The sequence below is a fragment of the Dendronephthya gigantea genome, unplaced genomic scaffold (assembly GCF_004324835.1).
Source record: "Dendronephthya gigantea isolate DGI-Jeju-01 unplaced genomic scaffold, DenGig_1.0 000006F, whole genome shotgun sequence".
Lineage (NCBI taxonomy): Eukaryota > Metazoa > Cnidaria > Anthozoa > Malacalcyonacea > Nephtheidae > Dendronephthya > Dendronephthya gigantea.
Window position 1 is genome coordinate 3,090,715 of NW_021163016.1, and position 22,677 is coordinate 3,113,391.

General features: G+C 38.3%; 3 protein-coding genes across 7 annotated transcripts; all 3 read left to right on the forward strand.

The window, feature by feature from the left end:
- Positions 1 to 667: 667 nt before the first annotated feature.
- LOC114516618 (calcium/calmodulin-dependent protein kinase type II alpha chain-like) lies at positions 668 to 4,182 on the forward strand. The gene is made up of 4 exons (XM_028536145.1): positions 668 to 925; positions 1,060 to 1,438; positions 3,455 to 3,673; positions 4,021 to 4,182. The coding sequence occupies exons 2-4, from the start codon at positions 1,283 to 1,285 to the stop codon at positions 4,180 to 4,182; spliced, it is 537 nt and encodes a 178-aa protein (XP_028391946.1). The 5' UTR covers positions 668 to 925; positions 1,060 to 1,282.
- Positions 4,183 to 6,017: 1,835 nt separating this feature from the next.
- On the forward strand, positions 6,018 to 16,021 carry LOC114516525 (sodium-dependent neutral amino acid transporter B(0)AT3-like). Of its 5 annotated transcripts, XM_028536039.1 has the most exons (14): positions 6,018 to 6,850; positions 7,163 to 7,266; positions 7,649 to 7,735; positions 9,420 to 9,556; positions 9,706 to 9,776; positions 11,519 to 11,710; positions 12,020 to 12,498; positions 12,789 to 12,899; positions 13,071 to 13,332; positions 13,545 to 13,708; positions 13,905 to 14,106; positions 14,306 to 14,465; positions 14,833 to 14,995; positions 15,199 to 16,021. In XM_028536039.1, exons 5-14 carry the CDS (start codon positions 9,764 to 9,766, stop codon positions 15,514 to 15,516), a joined length of 2,064 nt encoding a protein of 687 aa, XP_028391840.1. In that variant the 5' UTR covers positions 6,018 to 6,850; positions 7,163 to 7,266; positions 7,649 to 7,735; positions 9,420 to 9,556; positions 9,706 to 9,763; the 3' UTR covers positions 15,517 to 16,021. The 5 variants fall into 5 exon arrangements, with proteins under 5 accessions (XP_028391840.1, XP_028391839.1, XP_028391843.1 ...); XM_028536038.1 differs by lacking the exon at positions 6,018 to 6,850 and having other exon boundaries at positions 6,952 to 7,266; XM_028536040.1 differs by lacking the exons at positions 6,018 to 6,850; positions 7,163 to 7,266 and adding an exon at positions 7,445 to 7,481.
- A 717-nt stretch (positions 16,022 to 16,738) lies between these two features.
- LOC114516787 (adenosylhomocysteinase-like) lies at positions 16,739 to 20,279 on the forward strand. The gene is made up of 7 exons (XM_028536366.1): positions 16,739 to 16,867; positions 17,554 to 17,744; positions 17,880 to 18,108; positions 18,265 to 18,585; positions 19,120 to 19,322; positions 19,703 to 19,897; positions 20,048 to 20,279. The coding sequence occupies exons 1-7, from the start codon at positions 16,843 to 16,845 to the stop codon at positions 20,177 to 20,179; spliced, it is 1,296 nt and encodes a 431-aa protein (XP_028392167.1). The 5' UTR covers positions 16,739 to 16,842; the 3' UTR covers positions 20,180 to 20,279.
- The last annotated feature ends 2,398 nt before the right edge of the window (positions 20,280 to 22,677 follow it).

The following is a 22,677-nucleotide window of genomic DNA, read 5'->3' on the forward strand; positions in this document are numbered from 1 at the left end:
GCTGCGATTTAGTTCAGTGGATTTTCACGAATTGTCTCCTAAGGTGTGGCCGGTATTTTTGGTGTGACGGACATAAAAAATCCGGGGGCGCCATGCAGGCAAGCAGCTGCTGCGTAGCGAGACCAAACAATTCTTAGAGGGACTTGGGCCCCCGCTTTGGCTGCCCCCGTCTGTTTGCTTTGCAAAGCTATCGGCTCCAGTCTGGTGCCATTGCATACACAATTACGCTGTTACTGGCTTAGATGTAGAAACAAATATGTATATAGTCTAATAAAGCAAGCTGCACTAGAATCTAACAGCCTTGGCCTGGATTCGACATTTCAATTCATCATTTGTAGATGAGCTATTTTTTTTTTTGTGTGTCCATTTTTTGAAATATCCAATTTGGATTCTCAAAACAAAAAGTTTGCATGCTTTTCATCATCCATGTACGCCGTTATATGTGAAACAACGAGGATGAATTTGTGGACAAGGCCGGACAAAGTAATTATATATATAACCTGACCAAAACCTCAAAAATATTAGACGTCTATAGATTGATAAATGAAAGATATTGACAGTTTCTGTTGACTCAGATCTTTGCTGTCGAAACAAACTTCGTGGAGAAACATGAACGAAGCATCTGTTGAAATGCTTAAAAGAGCCTAACAAATTTGTGATTGTTTCATGTTGGAATTCTTGACCTCATGACGGTGCATTTGTTCGTTGCATTTCATGATATTTAATCCGCACAAAACAATTTCATTTAAACAAAAGCTTTTAGCCGCAAATTAATAATTTTTTGTCTATCGCATTGTTTGTTTAAGACTTGAGTAAGTAATGCCAAGATTGATCCCTGGATATCCGCCTGAATCATGTAAAGTCAATACACTGGTATTTTCAGTACGATTGAAGTTTAGAGTCAGTAAAAAAATTATCTCTTAAGGTGAGAAATTGTAAAAACTTGCAATTTAAAGGAGGCGGATTCTATACCTATGACATATAATTCACAATACCTTAGTCGGTGTCGTATAATGTCTGTGATAACGTGCTGACCGAAACATTTGTTCTTTCGTATAGTTCTGTCTGTTGTCTTGTATAAATAACAGAGCACTATAAGAAGATAACTATAAAAGCTAAGTATTTGATGACATACAAGAGTTTTTAGAGATAAAACGTCAGAATTGTTATAGTATTGGGTCACCGGTGTGGTATTTCGACGGATTTCAACTGTACGGAGTCTAGTATCTCCTAGTTACATAACACACGTCTGTTAGCTGTAGTTGTGCGCTAAATTCACAGAATGGACGTTTATGAATTTAAAGAGGAGCTTGGACGTGGATCATTTGGCGTCGTAAGAAAATGCTTGGATAGAAAAAGCCAGAAAGTTTTAGCAGTTAAAGAAATTAATCTGGAATTGGCTGGACAAAACAAGGACGTGATTACTAACGAAATTCAAGTGAGTTTTGACAACATAATTATGTTTCAATAATTGCTGTTGTAAAATACGGACTCAGAAGCCGGGATTCCTTTTCAGGTTAAAATATTCCACTGTTTTTCCATATTCCTCCATTCCGGTAGTCCAGTTATATAGTCCAGTTATATAGTCCAGTCCCGTTTCGCGAATTGAGGGGAGTTTGATTGCTATAAATAGATGTGTGTTTTGCCTCAAAATATTGATGTTAAACCTCTGATAGAAAATGTTATCATTATGTTGCACTACCTCGCTAGGTTTGAAAATAGGAAAGGTGCAATGATGTTACGAGATAGATTTTGTTACTATGGATGAAATTTTTAGCCCGATATGTATTTATGAGAATGAAAACGAGTGCACACATGCTTTATAAACATCTCAATATTGTTATGTTGTTAGGCAATAAAATTTCGCCGAGTCCCGAATGTTGTCAGTTCTAAGTTTAGTTATGAAGCTCATAGACGGATCAGCTATCTAGTATAGTGGAGTTGTTTCAGGGCATTTTTTAAGGAATTTTGACTAGTGGGGTAAAGTGTGTATTAGGGCCCATGCGCAAGACAAATATGTATTAGACGATTCCCCTTATTAAGAATTAGTAGCGCTTTGCATTATGGTTATGGTGTTATCACTGACATTCAAGACAGTTTGAATGAAAATATTGAATGTTTTCCTCACGATTTTGCTTTGGTCATTCCTTATACACCTGCCCTAACTTTCCCAAACGCTCTTGCACAGGTGAAGACAAAAAATTTACATGTGGCTTGACAATCAAAGATACCACTATAACCATGATGCAAAGCGCTACTAAATCTCAATAAAGGGAATCGTCTATTACATACAGATGTCAGGGGCGGCGGAACATAATATATTTTGGGAGGCTAATTTCACGAGGCAACACCATGGTTGGCGCCGAGCGAATTTTTTTTGGAATTTCAATGCTCTAGATCTTCGGAAATGACCATTTCAGAGTCTTACTTGCTGCTTTCATCGTAGTTTTTCATGGGCAAACACCGCAAACTGAAACGGCACAGCGCGTGTTGTGATATCTTCTGCATTTGAAAAATTATCTCTCAAATTCTCAAAATAATTTCCAAACAAAATGGCGGTCCGAAAATAATAACAATAATTATACAACCACGAATAATCTGCTGTTAAAGACAACTATGAAAGATCAAAGAAAGTCAATTTACATTCACTTGATCCGTATCACAATATAGGATATCTTATTAGCATTTGATACGCCGGCGAGCATTAATTTGACGATTTCGTGGTAACGTAATTTGTATATTTAATCTCCCATTCTGGCATTCTTCATGAAATTTTTGGGGGCTAAAGCCCCCCCTAGCCCCCCTGTTCCTCCGCCCCTGACAGACGTCTCACGTAAATGCCGTACATACGTATTTATTTCTTCGAACAAATTTCAAGGCCCATATGTTAAAACTGATAAATTACCAACCCTTTACAGTGAAAAAAGGGCCCATTCTATCAGGAAATCAAGGTTCACTACTGGGGCAGGCACAGGGCCTACTGGGGTAAATGCCCCAGTAGTTATACAGTTAAAAAATGCCCTGAGTTGTTTACGTTTAGGAAGAACAGTTTAGAGCTGATAGAGCTATCCAGTATAAATAGAGATAGTTTAGTTTAGGTTTCCTGCTGTAGTAACACTGGATCAATAAAAGATGATCCTTACTGGACCTCTAGGAAGAACAGTTTAGAACTGATAGAGCTATCCAGTATAAATGAAGTTAGTTTAGTTTACGTTTCTTCCTGTAGTAACACTGGATCAATTAGAGATGAACTTTACTGGACCTCTAGGAAGAACAGTTTAAAACTGATAGAACTATCCAGTATAAATAAAATTAGTTTAGTTTAGGTTTCCTCCTGTAGTAACACTGGATCAATAAGAGATGATCCTTACTGCACCTCTAGGAAGAACAGTTTAGAACATAGCGAATTCATGAACATCACATATCTAACTTTTTTCCTCTTTCATGTATGCAGATATGTAAAAAACTCCAGCACCATGAAAGAATAGTACGTTTAGAAGACGTGATTTATCGCGACAATTTGGTCTATCTTGTGTTTGAATATCTCAGCGGGGGGGATTTATTTGACGGTATTTTAGCGCGGAATTGGTATTCCGAGAAACAGTCGTGCTTGTTGGCGAAGCAAATCTTACAAGCTCTGGGACATTGCCATCGATTGAGAGTTATACATCGGGTAACTATTCAATTTGATTGATTTAATTTTCAACTATAGAGTACAATATTTGTTTACAGTTTAGTTTTGTTGTGTTCTTTATTTTTTTTATTTAATTTATACAGTAGATATATGTTTCTCTTTATACTTGTCATAACTACTATATGGTCGTATATTTGCCATTTTCCGGCGAATATATGACCATGGTCGTATATTTGCCATTTTTCGGCGAATATATGATCATGGTCGTATATTTGCCATTTTTCGGCGAATATTACCATGTCACACAATGAGTTTTCTATGCTGCTCCGTTCCGTACTGTACTATTCATAGCACATCATATAGTTAATTAATTTCCTATTGTAAAGGATTTGAAGCCTGAAAATATCTTACTTTGTCGACGATATGCAAAAGACGAGGTACCGCATCTGAAATTGACTGATTTTGGCGTTGCTTGTGAAGTTCCAGGTAAGATTTCTGTTCACTTTCTCAACATTAGTGATTCAAATTGTAATAAAACGAGCATCTAGAGTTCGTCAAAGCGTACTGTACCTTTAGAATTACGTTATATTCGCTTCTTCTTGTGTTTAGAGGGAAGTAGCGTGATATCTTGTGGTATGACTGGGTCGCCATTGTACATGGCCCCAGAAAGGATACTTGAACGGCCAAATAGCTTTGCAGTGGATATTTGGAGCTGTGGAGTTATTCTCTTTGTGCTGTTGGTATGTTCAATATTATTTATGTTTAATTGTAGTGGTCTAGTGTAGGTAGTATTCTACAATAAGCTGTCGTGATTTGTGTCTGAACTATCTTGGAAAGATATCTCAAACGTGGTGGTCTAGTGTAGGTAGTATTCTAAAATAAGCTGTCGTGATTTTTGTCTGAACTATCTGAGAAAGATATCTCAAACGTGGTGGTCTAGTGTAGGTAGTATTCTAAAATAAGCTGTCGTGATTTTTGTCTGAACTATCTGAGAAAGATATCTCAAACGTGGTGGTCTAGTGTAGGTAGTATTCTACAATAAGCTGTCGTGGTTTGTGTCTGAAATACCTAAAAGTGAAGTGTATGTCAGTCAGTACGCAAGCACGCTTCACCTCCCTGTCATATACTCTATCTTGCTTTTTTTCTCAGTCTGGGTATCCTCCATTTTGGAATGAAGACGTTGAAAAACTTTTCCTAAGTATAGTTCACGGAAATTACAGCTTCCACTCTCCATATTGGTCGAAGATCTCGGATGATGCAAAAGATTTAATCCGTAGAATGGTAGGGACGCGTCAGCTGTGCTTTGTTAGAAAACGTTACAGTGCCTTCGCTTGAGAATGATAACGAGTCAAAGTTTGGTTTTTGTAGCTTGAAGTTGACCCAGTGTATCGTCTGACGGCTGACGACGCCTTAGAACACGAGTGGTTTCAGAATTCCTGCCATCTCTCGTCAGATAATATGGAGGAAACATTAAAAACTCTTGAAGCTTTTGATTCACGTCGGAAATTAAAGTCGCTTGCTCTTGTTCTTATTGCCAGAAAAAGGTAATTACAAATTTTATTAACGCTTTGTGGATACCAAAGCTTTACTACTATCATTGATCCAGTGTTACTACAGGAGGAAACCTGAACTAAATTATCTTTATTTATACTCTATCAGTTCTAAACTGTTCTTCCTAGAGGTCCAGTAAGGATCATCTCTTATTGATCTAGTGTTACTACAGGAGGAAACCTAAACTAAACTAACTTTATTTATACTGGATAGCTCTATCAGTTCTAAACTGTTCTTCCTAGAGGTCCAGTAAGGATCATCTCTTATTGATCCAGTGTTGCTACAGGAGGAAACCTAAACTAAACTAACTTTATTTATACTGGATAGTTCTATCAGTTCTAAACTGTTCTTCCTAGAGATCCAGTAAGAATCATCACTTATTGATTCAATGTTACTACAAGAGGATACTGATGTTTTGGTAGAGTCATGCATGGGTATTCTCCTGCATGTTGTGGATAAAATTTTCCAACGCCCAGACAAGTGTTTATCTTCAGTAACCAGACGCTGTGGGGGTGAGCACCGCAAGTGATTAATCACTTGGCTGTATAAAATACGTATTCAGATTCTGTGTGAAATCAAGTTTATATATTTTAAGGTTTTCCTCAGCTCTTTCTAAGAAGCTCGCCAAAGTCAGAGAACGGAGTACCAGTACTTCATATAACCCAGATGAAAAAAACAAAAAATTGCAAAAAAGTCAAAACAAAAACGAGAACTTTGGATTGGACCTTGAGGAAACAACAATATCCAAGTTGTCGGACGGAATAGATGACTTGCAAACTGCGGTCAGGATTTGTGATAATGTTTTCGAAGATTGATAGCTCTAGATCAACTGTTCTAGAGAAGTTTAGGGGATTTTGTAGTGCATCCTTGACGTGAGTAATCGAAATGCAAATCGCAATATTGCAACATGGTAACAATATCACACATCAATTTATTACGAGATCGAGATATGAACGTTACGTGGCCTAGATCTTCGAGGCTGCACAAGAGAAATACTGAACGAAATATAAATTCATATCGATGATAAACAACGCGATCTAGATCTACGTTAGTCTGTTCTTTTATAGGGGAAATGAATTCCTAAAATAGAAATTACGAAAGTTTTAGTTTTTCCAAGATCAGTTTGATTGTCACGTCACGTCATGATCATTTGCGCGAGCCAAAGACGGAGGATAGGCTCACCATATGAAAACTACGTTTCCAACGATATCTCATGTAATATTTTATCATAATGGCAGTAGACTTAGCTCAAAGATCCCAGCGTTGAAATATTCTACCCGTTCGTGTGTCATCGGCTAGGCCACATGTAAACGAGGGCGTCTGTAGCTACAAACAGCTCCGAATTTTCACGCCTGCACCGCATCGTGTTAATATTGCATTCTGTTGTGTTCAACGTTTGTTCTTGTTATGATTGTGTTTCAACTGTTTTATGCAAAACAAATAGAAAGTAATTGCAACAAAGATCTCACCGCGACCATAATATCAACACAAGCTTGCCCGTCCCGTATTTAAACATGCCGCTAGGTTATCTTATCTCCCATGACAGTAATTAAAACTAAAATTATCAGGGAACTAAAGCTACTTTCGCATCGCAAATTTTGCCGACCTAAAACTGTTGAATTAAGAGGTTTTTCTCGCTAAAGACTGAAGTCAAAGTCAAATTAGGTATGTAAATTATTAGAAATGTATAACGTACGATATTTAATATAATTTCTTAGTTTGAACTTTCGCCGCGTCCTTTGTGTGAATAAGCTGTGTATATATTGTGGGTTTCAAATTCCGTTTTTTTTTTCTTTCCATGCCATTAATACGTTGAAAAGCCTGTTATCGGGATCAATGTTATAATATGCAAGCTTAGCAGATAAATTATTAAAGGATTTTAACATGATCTGTCTGGAAACCTATTAAGCATTTAGTTCATCATTCGTCGAGTGTCGAGGATAATGCGAATTACATTTTCGCTTCTGTAATCTGTAGGCTGCAGTCAACGTAGACGTAGACTGAAAAACAAACGATATCGCCATTAGTGTCGGTTTTGACAGAGACATACTTGGTTCATGTCAGAAGTACCTGTATTTATTGTAAGTATAGACTATAGTAGTCATTTTGACATCTATAATATACGCGAAGACCGTTTTGACATTCGTTTACCATATCGTTATCTGCTGACAGCGCTCTTAGAAGTCCTGTTGTGATGATGTGTCTCCCCTCTGTCTCATCACAGTAACTATAAATTGCCTTGAAACATCTGCGAATAGACTGCGATATAATTTAGTGATGTGAGTTTTAAGACGACGTAAGTGAAAGCTGTATATATAGTTAAGAAACATTTGAAGAGCCATTCAAATGCGGCCGTGAAAGATGTTATATTTTTTACATCTCTAACGATTCAAAGCTGCCCTACAATTCTATATTGTTCTGTTTTTAACAGGCTGTATAATTCACTTTTTTTATATCCTTTAGTAAGAGAGGACATTCAGAAGTTATAACTCGACTGACTTGCTACAGTGTTCTGACTTCTGACTGCAGAAGTGTCTGAAGTGAAATAAGGTAATCACTGCATAGGTAAAGTGTTAACAGAACTATAAACTTTTGGCAAATTGCCCCAGAGTCGTCCTGCATGGTGACTACGTCTTTGAGAGAGACGGTCAGACGGTACTACATGTATTGCAGACGTTGTACACTATATATTGAGATATATCATATATCAAAGATCCTGATTGGCCAGCGAGGTCAAGCCTATCTATAATGTAACAGCTGTGTTTCGCTAACTGTAGTACATCTGCATGCATGACCCGCTCTGCCATTGATGAGACTTGTTCCAGTACTCTTTATAAATAACCACTTAAATGCATGCTATAGACTAAAGTATCCTTCTTAGCAAGCTGCCTGTGGCTTTTCGAAAACGTCCAGTTAAAAAACAAGACCAACTGACACTTCAAAACAGAACAGCAGAAAGAATTCTCGATGAGATTAGCCGGTTTTGAGGAAATATATAATAGAGGACAGGAAACAGGTTGAATTTTACATATTTGCCGTAGGAGTTTGCTCAGCTGTTCAAACAAAACTTAGGCTACCTTCACACGGGACCCGACAAACTAGGAACCATAGTCGGAATCGTCCGGTTCAAGTGTTCACACGCGGTAAAAATGGATGAAAATTTTACCGGTTCTTTGTGTTAACACAAGGAGACGAAATGAATTCGAGAAGTGCATGTCTCAACTTCACGAATCGTCTGGTCTTGCACTCTGGTATGAACTCAGCATATCGCTAACACGCCACACGAATGCTATCGCGGAACAACTCAAATTTTTCAGTTAATGAAAGGCAGTGAAAATCTGTCATCATTATAAGCATTTGAAAATAGTCGTTGCTTCATAACGGCAAACGAAGTAAGATATCGTGACGGAGACGACCCCGTGCCGCGAAAGCGGAGCCTTGGAAGGCGCTTTTTTTTTTAAGCGGTCAAAATGGTCAAACTTGACATATTTTAAATTGAAATAGTTGAGTATTTCGTCAAAAATATAGCGGTGAAACTGCATTTTCCCTGTTTTTTCCTGTAAGAAGATGTAAATATAACAATATTCTTGAATGCAGAGCTATTCAAACACTCTAAAATACCAGCAAACCGTCTGTACTGAAATACAACACTGTCAAAGGACCCGTCTGGTCGTTTTTAAAAAGGAAAGCCGCCTTAGATTAGCAAAACCTGCGAAAAAGATGCGTGCGAATTTCAACTGTCTTGAGAAAGTTGCATGAGCATGATCATTGCATAACTTGTTCGCAAGTTTTCCACAAACTGGTCGCGAAGACGCGAAGCATTTTGTGCCGGGCCATTTGCTTAGCAGGGTATATGCCTGCAAGATTTTCCAATCTACGTCCGCGCTGCCAGTGTATACGTATACATCTGGTAAAAACAGCCAGCGCTGTGGAGGTTTCTTTTCGTGGAACCACGCACCAATTAATACGGTTTCAGATTTCAAAATAACCCGACCGCACGATTTATCACAAGAATCGTAGTATTCATTGAGAGCCCGGCTTATCATCGTCGATAAATCATTTTTGCATACCTGCTATCTTTAGACTGAATACCTTGACGTTATAATGATATTCAAATTGAAACGAAAGCACGGATTCATAATTTATGTTAAAACAAAAGCCCCATCGCCATTAAGTCGGAGGAGCAGCGTGAAATTTATGTATAATGGAGCGAGTTGTGTTTGTTTTTTTTAAGCCATACACACAAGCAGATGGACAAAACTGTTGACTGCTCAATGGACTTTATGAGTTTTTGACGCATTGAAAAGGTTGTTAGGCGATCAGCGAACAGGCTACGGCCGATTATAACGTTCTCAGATTGCCTATTACTTGGTAAGAAGGCGGCATATTTTTGTCGTTTGCGTTATGAGAATGCTAGCGTAAAGCTGCTGAATAAAAACTAATTTCACCTGTCAGAACTTGTTTTCGACAATTCAGACGCTTTTCGCGTCTAACTGTTTGTTTCTATTTCTTCATTCTAGGCACGAATTTGAAAAATCTCAGTTTCGCTACCGGTTCAAGTAGACAGAATATTGAACAATGTATTCATCAGGTATAGAGTCAGAGAACAATAACTTGTATAATATTAAAACATTTCGCCTGCTGTATATATATCGGGGTTATATAACCTATTGAATATATTTGTACAGTTGAACATTAGCTTTTACAGAGCCATCTTTCTCACTCTGCTTGTGAAAACAAGATATGATTTAAAATGGCAGGTTAAAAAAACATACATTACAATCGACCTTAGCTGTTTATCTCTGCATGCGACGGGTATAACATCGCATGAGTATTTCGATGATACAGTTGAACGCCGCCACTTTTTCAGCGGGAAATCATCCTCGAAGTTCTGGGGGCGGCTTTATCAAGAGAAGAGAAGTTCCCTTGATTCAGAGAAAGGCAATTTTGGCCATATTTTGATGGGAATTATGTATGTTAAGAGTTATCACTTGTCATAGAGATGGAGCAATTAGTCAGCAAGTTTTTTCAGTTGTGTGTTTAAACGTGGAGATATTTTATATCAAGGCTTAGGCTTTGCTTCAGTAGTGAAAATTTAATAGTTTGAAAACGATTTGCAAAATAGTTTTGATTCATAGAGAGGAGATGCAATGAATTGAAAACCATTTTGAGGCCGATTGTAATTGCGTGAAAAATCTTCCTAATTTTCTTCTTAATTTTTGTCCGAATTATTTATACGCGCGTCACTAAAGACAAGTCTAAGTCAAATGTTTTTCAGATCTAATAGCTTCGTTTACGCTTTCGCTAATGCTTGGTTTTAAGTTGCGTATTATAACCGCATCATCTGTAAGTCAACAAAGATTGCCTTCGGGCGTTGCGTTGATAAATGCAACAGCTAAAAGATAAATTGTAAAATAACTACGCCGGCGCATAAGTGTTTAAATGTAGCTTGTAATTCCTGTTTAACGGCGTTGCCGACATTACGTTGCACCGAAAAACGATCGACGTGTCTTGTTATTCAGTAATTGAGCCTTTTTTCGTAAATATGTAAATTCTACAACAAAGAAACTGTTATTCGTAATTATCGCGGCAAAATGCAACCCAAGCCATGTCTGCTAGCAAACTTTCGACTAAACAAATCGTTTTTCATTTTAGATATATTGTACAATGATTACAATCACTCCGTTTTTTGAATATGTGAAGATTTTCCATCATCTTGCAAAATCAATATGACTTCAGTTTTCATTTTCGTAATGTTTGCTCGACGTCTTTGTCCGCCGAAATCGTCCACTCATTAAACAAACTGGTCTTGACAAGGCCATATCAAACAATCGGACATCTAATCTATATTCTTTGTTTATATGGATTTAATTTCATTATTGTTGGACTTTATTTGAAGACCGAAAAGATATGAGATCAATACTATAGATATAGACTGTTGAAATTGTGCAAATATTGTGATTGTATTCGCAGATGAAGTGGGATTTCTGAGTAAGCCCGGCGAAATAATATCTCATGCAGTAGCTGTCTATAGACTCTAGCACTTACTGCTTTGCATTGTTTTATTTAGTGTTTCACTTTCAACCTTCCTCAATGTCAGTTGATCATTGCAATACTGCCTGACTGTCTGCCGACTCTATCTTGCTACTAATATTAGCCTGATTAGTCTAGTACTTACTGCTTTGCAATGTTTTATTCAGTGTTTCATTTTCAACCTTCCTCAATGTCAGTTGATCATTGCAGTGCTGACCGTTGCTACTGATCGCACGGAGTTTGACATGGAGGTTGCTCAGGTCTATTTATCTAATCAGTATCTTATTTTTTATTCCCCAGTCTTGCTCAACGACAAGAGCAATGGAAGCAAGCGTTCACAGAATCTTACCCGAGAGAGGCTGACAACGGTTGGATCCGGAGGACGAGAGAAGTGGAACAATCGTGCAGAGTTTGTTCTTATTTTGGTCGGGTATACCATCGGCCTTGGAAATGTCTGGAGATTCCCGTATTTATGCCATAAGAATGGAGGAGGTGAGGTTTCATTCAGTTCAGGTTACGTTTCTATTTGTTTTCATCTGTTTTGCCCTGTTCTCGGTTGTTCCGTTCCGTTCCGTTCTGTTCTGTTCTGTTCCGTTCCGTTCCGTTCCGTACTGCTATGTTCCGTTCCGTTCGCTTCGTTCTGTTCCGTTCCGTACCGTACTGTTCTGTTCTGTTCCGTTCTGTATTGTTCTGTTCCGTTCCGTTCTGCTTCGTTCCGTATTGTTCCGTTCCATTCCGTTCCGTTCTGCTTCGTTCTGTTCTTTTCTGTTCGTTTTAAAGCCTGATTGTGTTTTCTTTCAGCGTCATTTCTCATTCCGTATTTTGTTATGCTGGCGATCGTGGGTATCCCGTTATATTACCTGGAGCTATGCCTTGGTCAGCGCATGCGTAAAGGCTCAATCGGGGTGTGGAACGAAATCAGCCCATATTTGGGCGGCGTCGGCTTTTCGTCTGTTGCCGTATGTTTCTTGGTCTCCCTGTACTACAACGTCATCATTGCTTGGTGTGTGTTCTATTTTGTAAATTCCTTCCAAAATCCTTTGCCCTGGTCCTCTTGTCCCACAGAGCATGTCATTATCGGAAACACGACTGTTACCCGAAGTGTTCCCGAGTGTAATATATCGAGCCCGACGACGTACTTTTGGTACAGGACGGCTCTGGATACGACCACGGGTATCGAGGACAGCGTTGGGATGAATTGGAGAATGTTTATATGTCTTGGATGCACCTGGTTTGTTGTGTGGTTATGTATGATGAAAGGGATCAAAGTCACTGGGAAGGTACAGTACCATTTCTTAAATACTTAAATGTTTGAATGTCATTTTAGTATTGAGAGACTATTGCACTATTGGACCTCTAAGAGGAACAGATTAGAGCTGATAGAGCTATCCAGTATAAATAAAGTTAGTTTAGTTTAGCTTTCCTCCTGTAGTAACACTGGATCAATAAGATATGATCCTTACTGGACCTCTAGGAAGAACAGTTTACAACTGATAGAGTTATGAAATTAGTTTTGTTTTAAGTTTTTCCTTTCTCGTCACAGGCTAATTCAATCTATTCTTATCTTCAGATTGTGTATTTCACAGCCACGACCCCGCTAGTCTTGCTTATTATTTTATTTTTTCGTGGGGTGCATCTGGAAGGATATCAAGAGGGTCTGGCACTGCTTTTTATTCCAAAGGTATTGTGCTATTCTTTGAAGTTATATTTGCCGAATTTCTAGTGTTGTCCAAAGCAGGTCTATTAAAGAATTGCAATGCAAACCAGCAGGTTTAAGTGCATTCTTTTCCCTCTTTCTGGTAAAACAAGAAAAGCAGCTTTGTCATTGCTGTTCTTTCTTCAATCTTTATAGTTTGATAAACTAAAAGATCCGCTCGTGTGGATGGATGCAGCCGTTCAAATCTTTTATTCTCTCGGTGTTGCCTACGGTTCCCTCATTGCCTTTGCGAGTTACAATCCAATTAAGAGTGAATGCAACAGAGATGCGATTCACGTTTGTCTCGTTAACTGTGGAGTGTCAATCTATGCAAGTGTTGTTGTATTTTGTTTCATCGGGTTTCAAGCCGAGGGAAAAATGCAGGAATGCCTCGACAGAGAATACGTGCAACAAATAGGTAAATAAAAACCTTGCATCGTTGAGTAGTGTGTTGTGGAATGGCTATCACTGAGTCAGGTTTCACGAAGGTGGATAAAGCAGGAAACATTTTTCCCAGCAATCTTTCCTCGTATTTGTTTAAAAACTGGAAGTGCGATTGTCTCGAAGATATTAGCTATAATGTAGCTACTAATGTATGTAACAAACTGAAACATGAATTTATCTTTCTAGCATTATTAAACGGGACGCACTGGGTTGAGAATAATGAATTCTCAAGAGATTACCGCCTTCAAGGAGACAAGAACCGTGAATTATTTCAAGCTGCTTTGGATAACATATCCAAAGCAATGAATGTCACCTTGGTGCACTGTGATAAGAGTTTCTTTCTTAACCAGGTATATGTTAAAAGAGATCGCAAAAAGACATCAATCTCTCAGCTTACGATCTCTCAAATGAGAGTATCATCGATCAAGCCATCTGTTTAAACAAAGTTAGTTTAGTTTAGGTTTTCTCCTGTAGTAACACTGGATCATTAAAGGATAGAGGAACAGTTTGAAACTAATATTTATGTATACCTTCTTGTTATTTCAGGTTCCAGCAGGTCGCGCTCTGGCATTTTTAGTATTTACAGAAACCATAAACAAACTTCCGCTACCAACCCTTTGGTCGATAATGTTTTTCTTAATGTTGGTCACAGTCGGCATTGATACAGAATTCGGGATGTTAGAAGGAGTCGTTACTCCAATTATTGATATGAAAATATTTCCTAACTTACGTAAAGAAGTGCTTTCTGGTAAGTTACATGCACATAATATTCCTTCTGCAAAAACAGCGAATTCTTTCTCATAGTATATTTAAACAAAATCGCGGCGGGGGTCAGCTGGCTTCTACGAGCCCGCGGCGAATTTATCCCCGTTTTCATCTTTGGCTATTCCAGATGTTTGCAGCTGAGAGCCGCTCTATAAGCAAAATTTCGTTTCGATTTTTTCTAGGTATAATTTGCCTCATAAGTTTTTTGCTGGGTGCGACAACGGTTTTGTGTTCAGGAGAATATTGGTTGCAGTTTATCGACAGTCATTGCTCTGGTATAGCGCTGTTGGTTATAGGATTGGTCGAAGTTCTTGCAATATCCTACCTCTACGGAATAGACAGGTAAGATTGTTTAAGCTATCTTGGTAACATAATGGTTTGTGTAAGTTTATATCGTAACTATAGACGTTGGCTGGCTGTAAGTGCAAAGTCTAAAAATTGGCCCAGGTTGTATATCTTTGTTGCTCCGAGCCTGTGCCTTCTTTATCGCGCGGTAACAACAATGATTTTAAAAATTGCTAAAAAATTCCCATATTCACAATCTGAAATATATTTACACTACATCTTTCAAATAGTTTCAATATAACAAGTGACAGTCATCTATAGTTTTAATAGCCACAGACTTTAATGCTATATTTTTGCGAGCATGAACACTGAATTGCAACCGATAGCAACATTAGTCAGTTTATCATTGATCAATTGTTTCCAGATTTAGCGACGATATTACGTATATGACGACCAAACCGCCGAGATTTGTTTGGAAATGGTGTTGGAAGTTCATCTCGCCGATTGCTATCCTAATAATTCTCATAATGAGCGTGCAAAGCATGGCGAGAAATCCTCTTATGTACATGGTTTGGGACAAAGATCAGGTATGAATATACGTCTTCTTCTTCAGTAAAACTAGAATAACTTTACACCACGTGGAATTATTCAAAACTTTACTAGTTTAGTTTAGATTTTCTCCTGTAGGAACACTGGATCAAAAGAGGTTAAAATTTAGAACTGATATTACCTCAGGTTAGTTAAGATCCATTTTGAATATTCCCAACGATGGAATACTGTTTCTCGCTAGGGTAAAGCTGTGCTGAAACCATATCCCCCGTGGTTGATAGTCCTAGCCGTCTTTCTAATGCTTTCTTCGATAATGTTCATTCCAATTGTGGGGCTGCTCAACTATTTTGGATTGTTGAAAATTCGTGGGAAAGGTTCAATCGTGTTGCTACCGAAGGCAAAGAAGCCAGCTAATGGTCGGCGCAATGGTCAAATAATACGGTTGGGTAAGCTACGGAACTCCAGCAATAACTCTCGAGTCGATGCCGAACCAAGCGTTCATCCAGAAAATGGAAATTGTGAAAGTTTGATTACAAATGGCGACACAAGCTTTGCGTGATATTTCTGATATTAAAACAAGCAACTGGTTTGCTAACTGTTTTTAACTCTCCGTTGAAAAGCTGCATTATCTCTGGTTTTTATTTATTAGCAGAAGCAAGTCCGTTTCTAGAGGAATTAGATTCCAAATCGAAAGGGCATCCTTTCCCCCATTGCCCCTGCTGGTGAGAGAGGCAGCTTAATTTGCCTGCTTTGCCGCCAGTTTCGGCATGGTCATGCAAAGAACCACAAGGATGATTAAAACAGTTTACGTTTGTATAAATATTGACACACGGGGCCACGGGCTGGCTCCAATATAAAACTATATCGTATTTATTATGTAGATGAATGTTATTTGGAATTGTATAGAATTTGTGATTCGAAAGACAAGGATTCCCTCTGACTGTAAGGAATCAAAACTAATGGGATGTTCATGATATCTCTGGTAGATCAGTTTAACCTGGTCAGTAAAAGATGTGTATATGAACGAGCACAATAAAAATAGGAGAAAAATTATCCTCGCAATGAACGTGACTAATTTTAAAATTTTCTTGGGGTTTGTCCTTAAGCGATGATGCTGAAATTTATCGAAATAATGGAATGAAATGTTTTTATGTTTTACAACAAAGACAATTTCTGCAAGTTGAAACGTTTTGGTGAGGTTGTTTTGTGTTTTGCGTTTTGCGACAGAGCTTGTGGCAAGTCCCCGTCATCACTCACGATTTACAGTGTACGGTGTTCGAAAAGTTGCTTGTTTTCAAAACTACATGACTGTACTAGTTAATAGTTATGAGAGAGCAAAGCCCACATGAGGAGATGTCGCAGTTCGCTCAAATTGCAGTCGACCTTCTTGAAAACGAAGTTATGAGATCATTGAGATTAGTTGGCTTGACAAGAGTGATAAGACAGATAAGTGATGACTAATAAAAACAGAACATCTCTCACAAAACTTTTGCGTAACAAATGATTACGTCATCGCACTACCATAACGGCAAAAATAACCCACCTCGGTCAATAAACGAGGACCACACGAAGTGAGGACATGAAAATATGCCATAACCCGCGACTTTGACCTCGAGACACGCGGGTTAGCGTGTGTTGCCCTCGAAATGCCCACGATCACCCTGCAGCGAGTGTCTCATAATCACGCCATATGCCGGCCGATGATGTCATCGATTGCACAACCTCGTCGACCCTCGACCAATGAAATTCCTGGATTTCCAATCTGCCGTTTAATAACCGAGTAATCTGATGGAATAATCCCTTTTCTGTGTGGACGTCGTTTACCTGAGGAGTTTTGTATTTCACTTTAATTTTTGGGTGGTTTTTCTCCCGATTTCTTGCTAATATGTCTTCACCGAACTACAAAGTTGGTAAGTTTGGTTACAGGGTTTTAAAAACTGTGCTTTTGAGTCGTGCAAGGCGTGATTTGTGCAGACAACAGAGCTATTTATATTTATTTAGCAAGATAGCTGAGCGAAAAAATATGCGCAAATTTCGAAATCACACGATCGACGGTTTATGAAGTGTATATTTTGTGAAGGAACACGGGGAATCTTTTTTAAAGCACGATATTTGTTCGTACGTTTGTGTAGTTCATGAATATTCCCAGTATTAGCCATTAAACGTAAAGTCCTTTATTATCATAGTATAGATAATTTCACGTGGCAGAAATTAAAATACCAGATTACAAAGACATAATGATGCAATATTGTGCAAAGTGGCGTGCATATTAATACCGCGATTATATTCTGCTTGGCTATTGTATATTTGTACAAAATTGTACATGCTTGCATGCAAAGCTTATATTTAGTTTACCATTGTGTGTTACCAGTATTGTGGAAGATACCTGGTGTCATGGTTAAATGGCCATAGCGAATGCATGTGGAAAGCTACTGTTGTGAGGATTTTCAGAGACTTGCTTCTTCCTCCATAAATTTTGTTAAATATTCACCATTTTCTGTGTACAAAATTACTCTTCCCCAACTTGCTGTTTTGATAAAGCATGACTATTTATAAGAGGCTCACCATGACAGCAAAAGCTCTGCTTTTACCTAAGCTGATATAAATCTTGCCGAATGGGGCAGAAAAGAAATAAATTTGGCAGAAAATGAAATGCCTGGGTTGATGATGATGAGGAAGAAGTACGGACCTAGCAAACCCTTGAAGGGTGCACGGATCGCTGGGTGTCTACACATGACCATTCAAACTGCCGTACTTATGGAAACTCTCATTGAACTAGGAGCTGAGGTAAGCAGTCTATTATACAACTAAACTAGCTTGCTTTGAGCAAAAAGAAGGATGTAATATAGTGAAACATTTTGAAAGGAATCTATGCAATTCCAATGCTTTGGAGAGGGAAGTTTAATATTTTTCGCTGTGTAGGTACAATGGTCATCTTGCAACATATTCTCAACTCAAGATCATGCTGCAGCCGCAATGGCCAAGGCTGGAATCCGGGTGTTTGCTTGGAAGGGTGAAACTGACGAGGAATATATCTGGTGCATTGAGCAAACACTTGTATTCGCTGATGGCAAGCCATTAAACATGATCCTTGATGATGGTGGAGATTTGACCAAACTGGTGCATGACAACCACCCTGATTATCTCAAAGGTTTGTTATGTCATGACTTTCTCAAATTTATGTAAAGACTATTACAAGCCTTTGAAAACACTGTATTATTTTTCAACAGTCTATTGAATTTTAAAAGATAAAACTCCAATACTATTTTGAGTAGAAATATTCTAGTTTGAGTTTTTGTTCCTTTAGGAATTGTTGGCATTTCAGAGGAGACAACAACAGGTGTACACAATCTTTACAAAATGTTTAAGGATGGGTCACTCAAGGTGCCTGCCATCAATGTGAATGATTCGGTGACCAAGAGCAAGTTTGATAATCTCTATGGTTGCCGAGAGTCATTAGTGGATGGTATCAAGCGTGCAACGGACATCATGTTGGCTGGGAAGACCTGTGTTGTTGCAGGATATGGTGATGTTGGCAAGGGATCTGCCAGTTCACTCAGGGCCTTTGGTGCGAGGGTGTTGATCACTGAGATTGATCCAATCAATGCTCTTCAAGCTGCAATGGAAGGTAATGATTGGTTGAGGTATAGTTTGGTTTTAGCCAATCAATGCTCTTCAAGCTGCAATGGAAGGTAATGATTGGTTGAGGTATAGTTTGGTTTTAGCCAATCAATGCTCTTCAAGCTGCAATGGAAGGTAATGATTGGTTGAGGTGTAGTTTGGTTTTAGTAACCACATGAATATGCGTATAAAGTACCGTCGTTTTCAACCCTTGTTCCCAGTCTTTTCAATTAACTTTGTGATAAAAACAAAGCTGACTTTTTCTGAAATGACTGTTCTGAGAATTGTGCTTTCTTCATCATTTCTCAATTTTACATCCATCCATAAATTTGCGCGAGAATTGTTTTATTGCATAATCAACGCACCATCGAGTTTTTTTGCCACAAGAAACCCTTTTTTCCCACCTTTCTTCGAGTTTAAAAATACACGACTCATAATTCACTGAGTTTGTGATGAAGTTCACTGCTAATGTGGAAAGTTTCCTCCGAAAACGAAGCGTCCAAAATATATCTAAATCTCCTCCCGTAACAACAACGTCTAGGTTACGAGGTGACCACGATGGAAGAAGCTGCACCAAAAGCTCATATTTTTGTTTCTGCCACTGGATGTCGTGATATCATCACAGAGAAGCATTTTACCGTGATGAGAGAAGACGCCATTGTCTGCAATATCGGCCATTTTGATATTGAAATTGACGTCGCCTGGCTCAATAATAATTGCAAGAAGGATACAATCAAACCACAAGTAAATGAACAAATTTTGTGTTTTTGTGCAAGTAGTATTCTCAATATAAGCTGTCGTGGTTTGTGTCTAAACTGCCTGAAAAAGATATCTCAAACGTGGTGGTCTAGTGTAGGTAGTATTCTACAATAAGCTGTGATGGTTTGTGTCTGAACTACCTGAGAAAGATATCTCAAACGTGATGATCCAGTGTGTGTAGTATTCTACAATAAACTGTCGTGATTTGTGTCTGAACTACCTGAGAAAGATATCTCAAACGTGGTGGTCCAGTGTAGATAGTATTCTACAATAAGCTGTAATTGTTCATTGTATATTGTGCATTTAGTGTGTATACTATCATGTTCTTTAAAACTAATTGTCCAATGGCTCTGTTCCCTCTCTAGGTTGATAGATACGAACTTCCTGACGGTCGTCACGTAATCTTGCTTGCCGAAGGTCGTTTGGTTAACCTTGGCTGTGCTATGGGACATCCTAGTTTTGTCATGAGCAATTCCTTCACCAACCAAGTTCTTGCCCAAATTGATCTTTGGACCAACCCAAAGAAGTATCCAATTGGCGTTCATGTTTTGCCTAAGAAGGTTTGTATTGTTGCCTATATTGTAGCAAGCAATGCATTTGGACAAAAAATCAAGTATTGTGTAGAGAATCTCATCTTGTGTTTACACAACCATAGATGATGACTCGTGGTAAATTACTGTCTTTCAAACAGAAAATAATCTTCATTTTAGCTTGACGAAGAAGTTGCATTACATCATTTGGGTCAAATTGATGTGAAATTGACCAAGCTCACAGATAAACAAAGTAAATATCTTGCAATGCCACCAGATGGACCCTACAAGCCAGACCACTATCGCTACTGAGGCGTCCGTCTATCGTTGGTCAGATACAATGAAATCCTACTTAAAAATATAGGTATTTTTTAATTTGATTAAATCATATAACACGATGTGTGAAGTTCAATAGTGTACTTTGAAATCATTGATCAAACCAAATTGTTTGTTCTGCTGGAATGCGGAATGTTTAATTTCTGATGAAGAGACTTCGCCATATTTTGGAGTTACTTTCTTCCCACTGCGCCTGCGATTCGTATCGACGCGCGAGGCCTTTCAGCGATTAATACTTGGTGTAAACCTCGGATGATATACACCAGCCGTATACAACGAAATGTGATTCGTATAGTATGAATTGACATGAACCGCTTCATGTCCCTTAATGATTATCGAATATTTAACGCAAATAGCCCATAAATTGTTTAATGGAAAAAATGCGTTTCCGAAAAGCAATATAAATGTACAAAAAACGACAGATGGTGTTGTTAACTTATTAATAAAACCATATGTTAAATGAACAAAACGTCAAAACCACGCTTTTTTAATAAACGACTGTTTCTTCGCCGTTTTGAAAGAAGATGCTGAATGAAAGACTCGACGAACAAATATAGAATTTCAGTTGACTTTGAGAGGACTTCATGGGGGAAAATGTGAGAGAATTTGACTTTTTTCTACAGAAAAACATCACGTGTAGTATCTTGATAAGTTTCTCAATCCTGATCGTCTTTCCGGCGATTAAAATTTCCTCCAAGATTGGCTGTTTTGTATTTGAACCGTTTTCAAACGTTGCACTTGATTTCTTGTGCAAAGACAAGCGATTCTGTCCATCAGTTTAATCCTCTTTCTACACACAAACAGTGACGTCTTCCTCCATCTGAATGACTGAACGTTTCCGCGTTCTCTTCGGCGTTTGTTTGTCAAATATATTAAAAATCAACCTATTATTGTTATTTTGTTTTGCCGTCGATCAAATCGTTTCGTTTCGTATATAATTCCGAATGATTAAACCATACCGAGTAAATAAGACGTGTGTTTTGCTCGCTTTTGAAAGAAACGTCGGCATTGTATATTAAAAACTAACGTGATATTAAAGTGTTTATGGACCAACGAACGCATGAAATGTTTCCAGTACATTGAATCCCCGAGATCATACACTGGAATACAGCTAACAAGCTGATTGAGAAAAAATAAGATTTTTATGTTAATCCGGTCAGAATAAAAGCGCTGTGAATTAATACAATATTTCGTTTACATCTACAATGCATATACTGTAAGTGCATATATGAGTGTGCATGTTTTGTACATGTTTTGAGCACCATGGTACATGCATGCATGTACGCTAATATGATTAATGGGCGTGTTTTTTAAAAGTTTACACTTGTAGTATTGACACGATTTCATGTATACATGCATTCACCTCACTCAAGCTTTTTTATAACAGCCCCATGCATACGTTTATATATTTTTCAAAACATACATTTCTTCAACATTTATAAGGACTAAGGCGCATCTTATACCACTCAATACGAAAACTCTTTTGAATGCGCTCTGACAAGTAAATAGAATCTTCCTGCATGTGTATCAAGTTTAAAAGCTGATCATGCTAAGCGCAGTTTGAACCGAAAAACTGACTGTTCGACCAGGAGAATTTCTTTGTCGTTCGCTATGGGTTTCGCACAGTTCACGATGTGAAAGAGTGGAACAGTTTTGCCGCCGAGGAAACTGTTCGTCATGCGTAGGGTTTCCATCCTAAATATCTGCCGAAGTGAAGTGCCATACAAGGCTTTATTACCGGTAATTTGAAAGCAATATGAGTTCTAGGATCCTCTAATAGTACGGGGGTGAAATTGTTAAATTGAATTTATTTAAAGCGCTGTGAAAAAAGTACTCGAGGAAGAATGACTGTTAAGTTCCTTCGTCTATTTCTAAGCCATATTTTCGGCTTTTTCCCATTCTCGTAATGTATGGCTTATATGTATACCATTGTAGATTTCACAAAGTGCTTTAAAGACTCTAAGCAAATTTTTTTCTCAATATTATAAAACAGCCTAATTACGGACTTGATTTTCATCTTAAAGTGTAATATATTGAAAAGGTGTAAATGCATTTCATTCGGCTGCTACTCGATGTTTGATTGAATTTCACGTTAAGTGCGTGTGGTGCGTCCCATTTCGCTTAGGGGAACAAATTTCTTTGTTCAAAATGCGTTCGTCAAACTTTGGCGGCCTCCAGTTTCCGAAATGCGCGTCTGTTTTCAGCGACGATGATGCGGGGCGATTCGAAGTTAATTCAAGCTGTTCTTGTTACATGCATTGAACGCAGGTGCAATCTCGTATATTCTTTTTATTTCGCTCCGCTACAAGTTCCAAGCTAGCCTGTGTGAAGCGCTTTCATACGTCTTGCCAACGCTTTTTAACAGCTAAGTTATCAAACCAGGCCAGGTACTCGCTGTTCATAGCTCGCGTCGGCACACTAAAGATGACGGACAAAGACGAAATATAATGAGAAATTGTTTTGATTTACCTGAA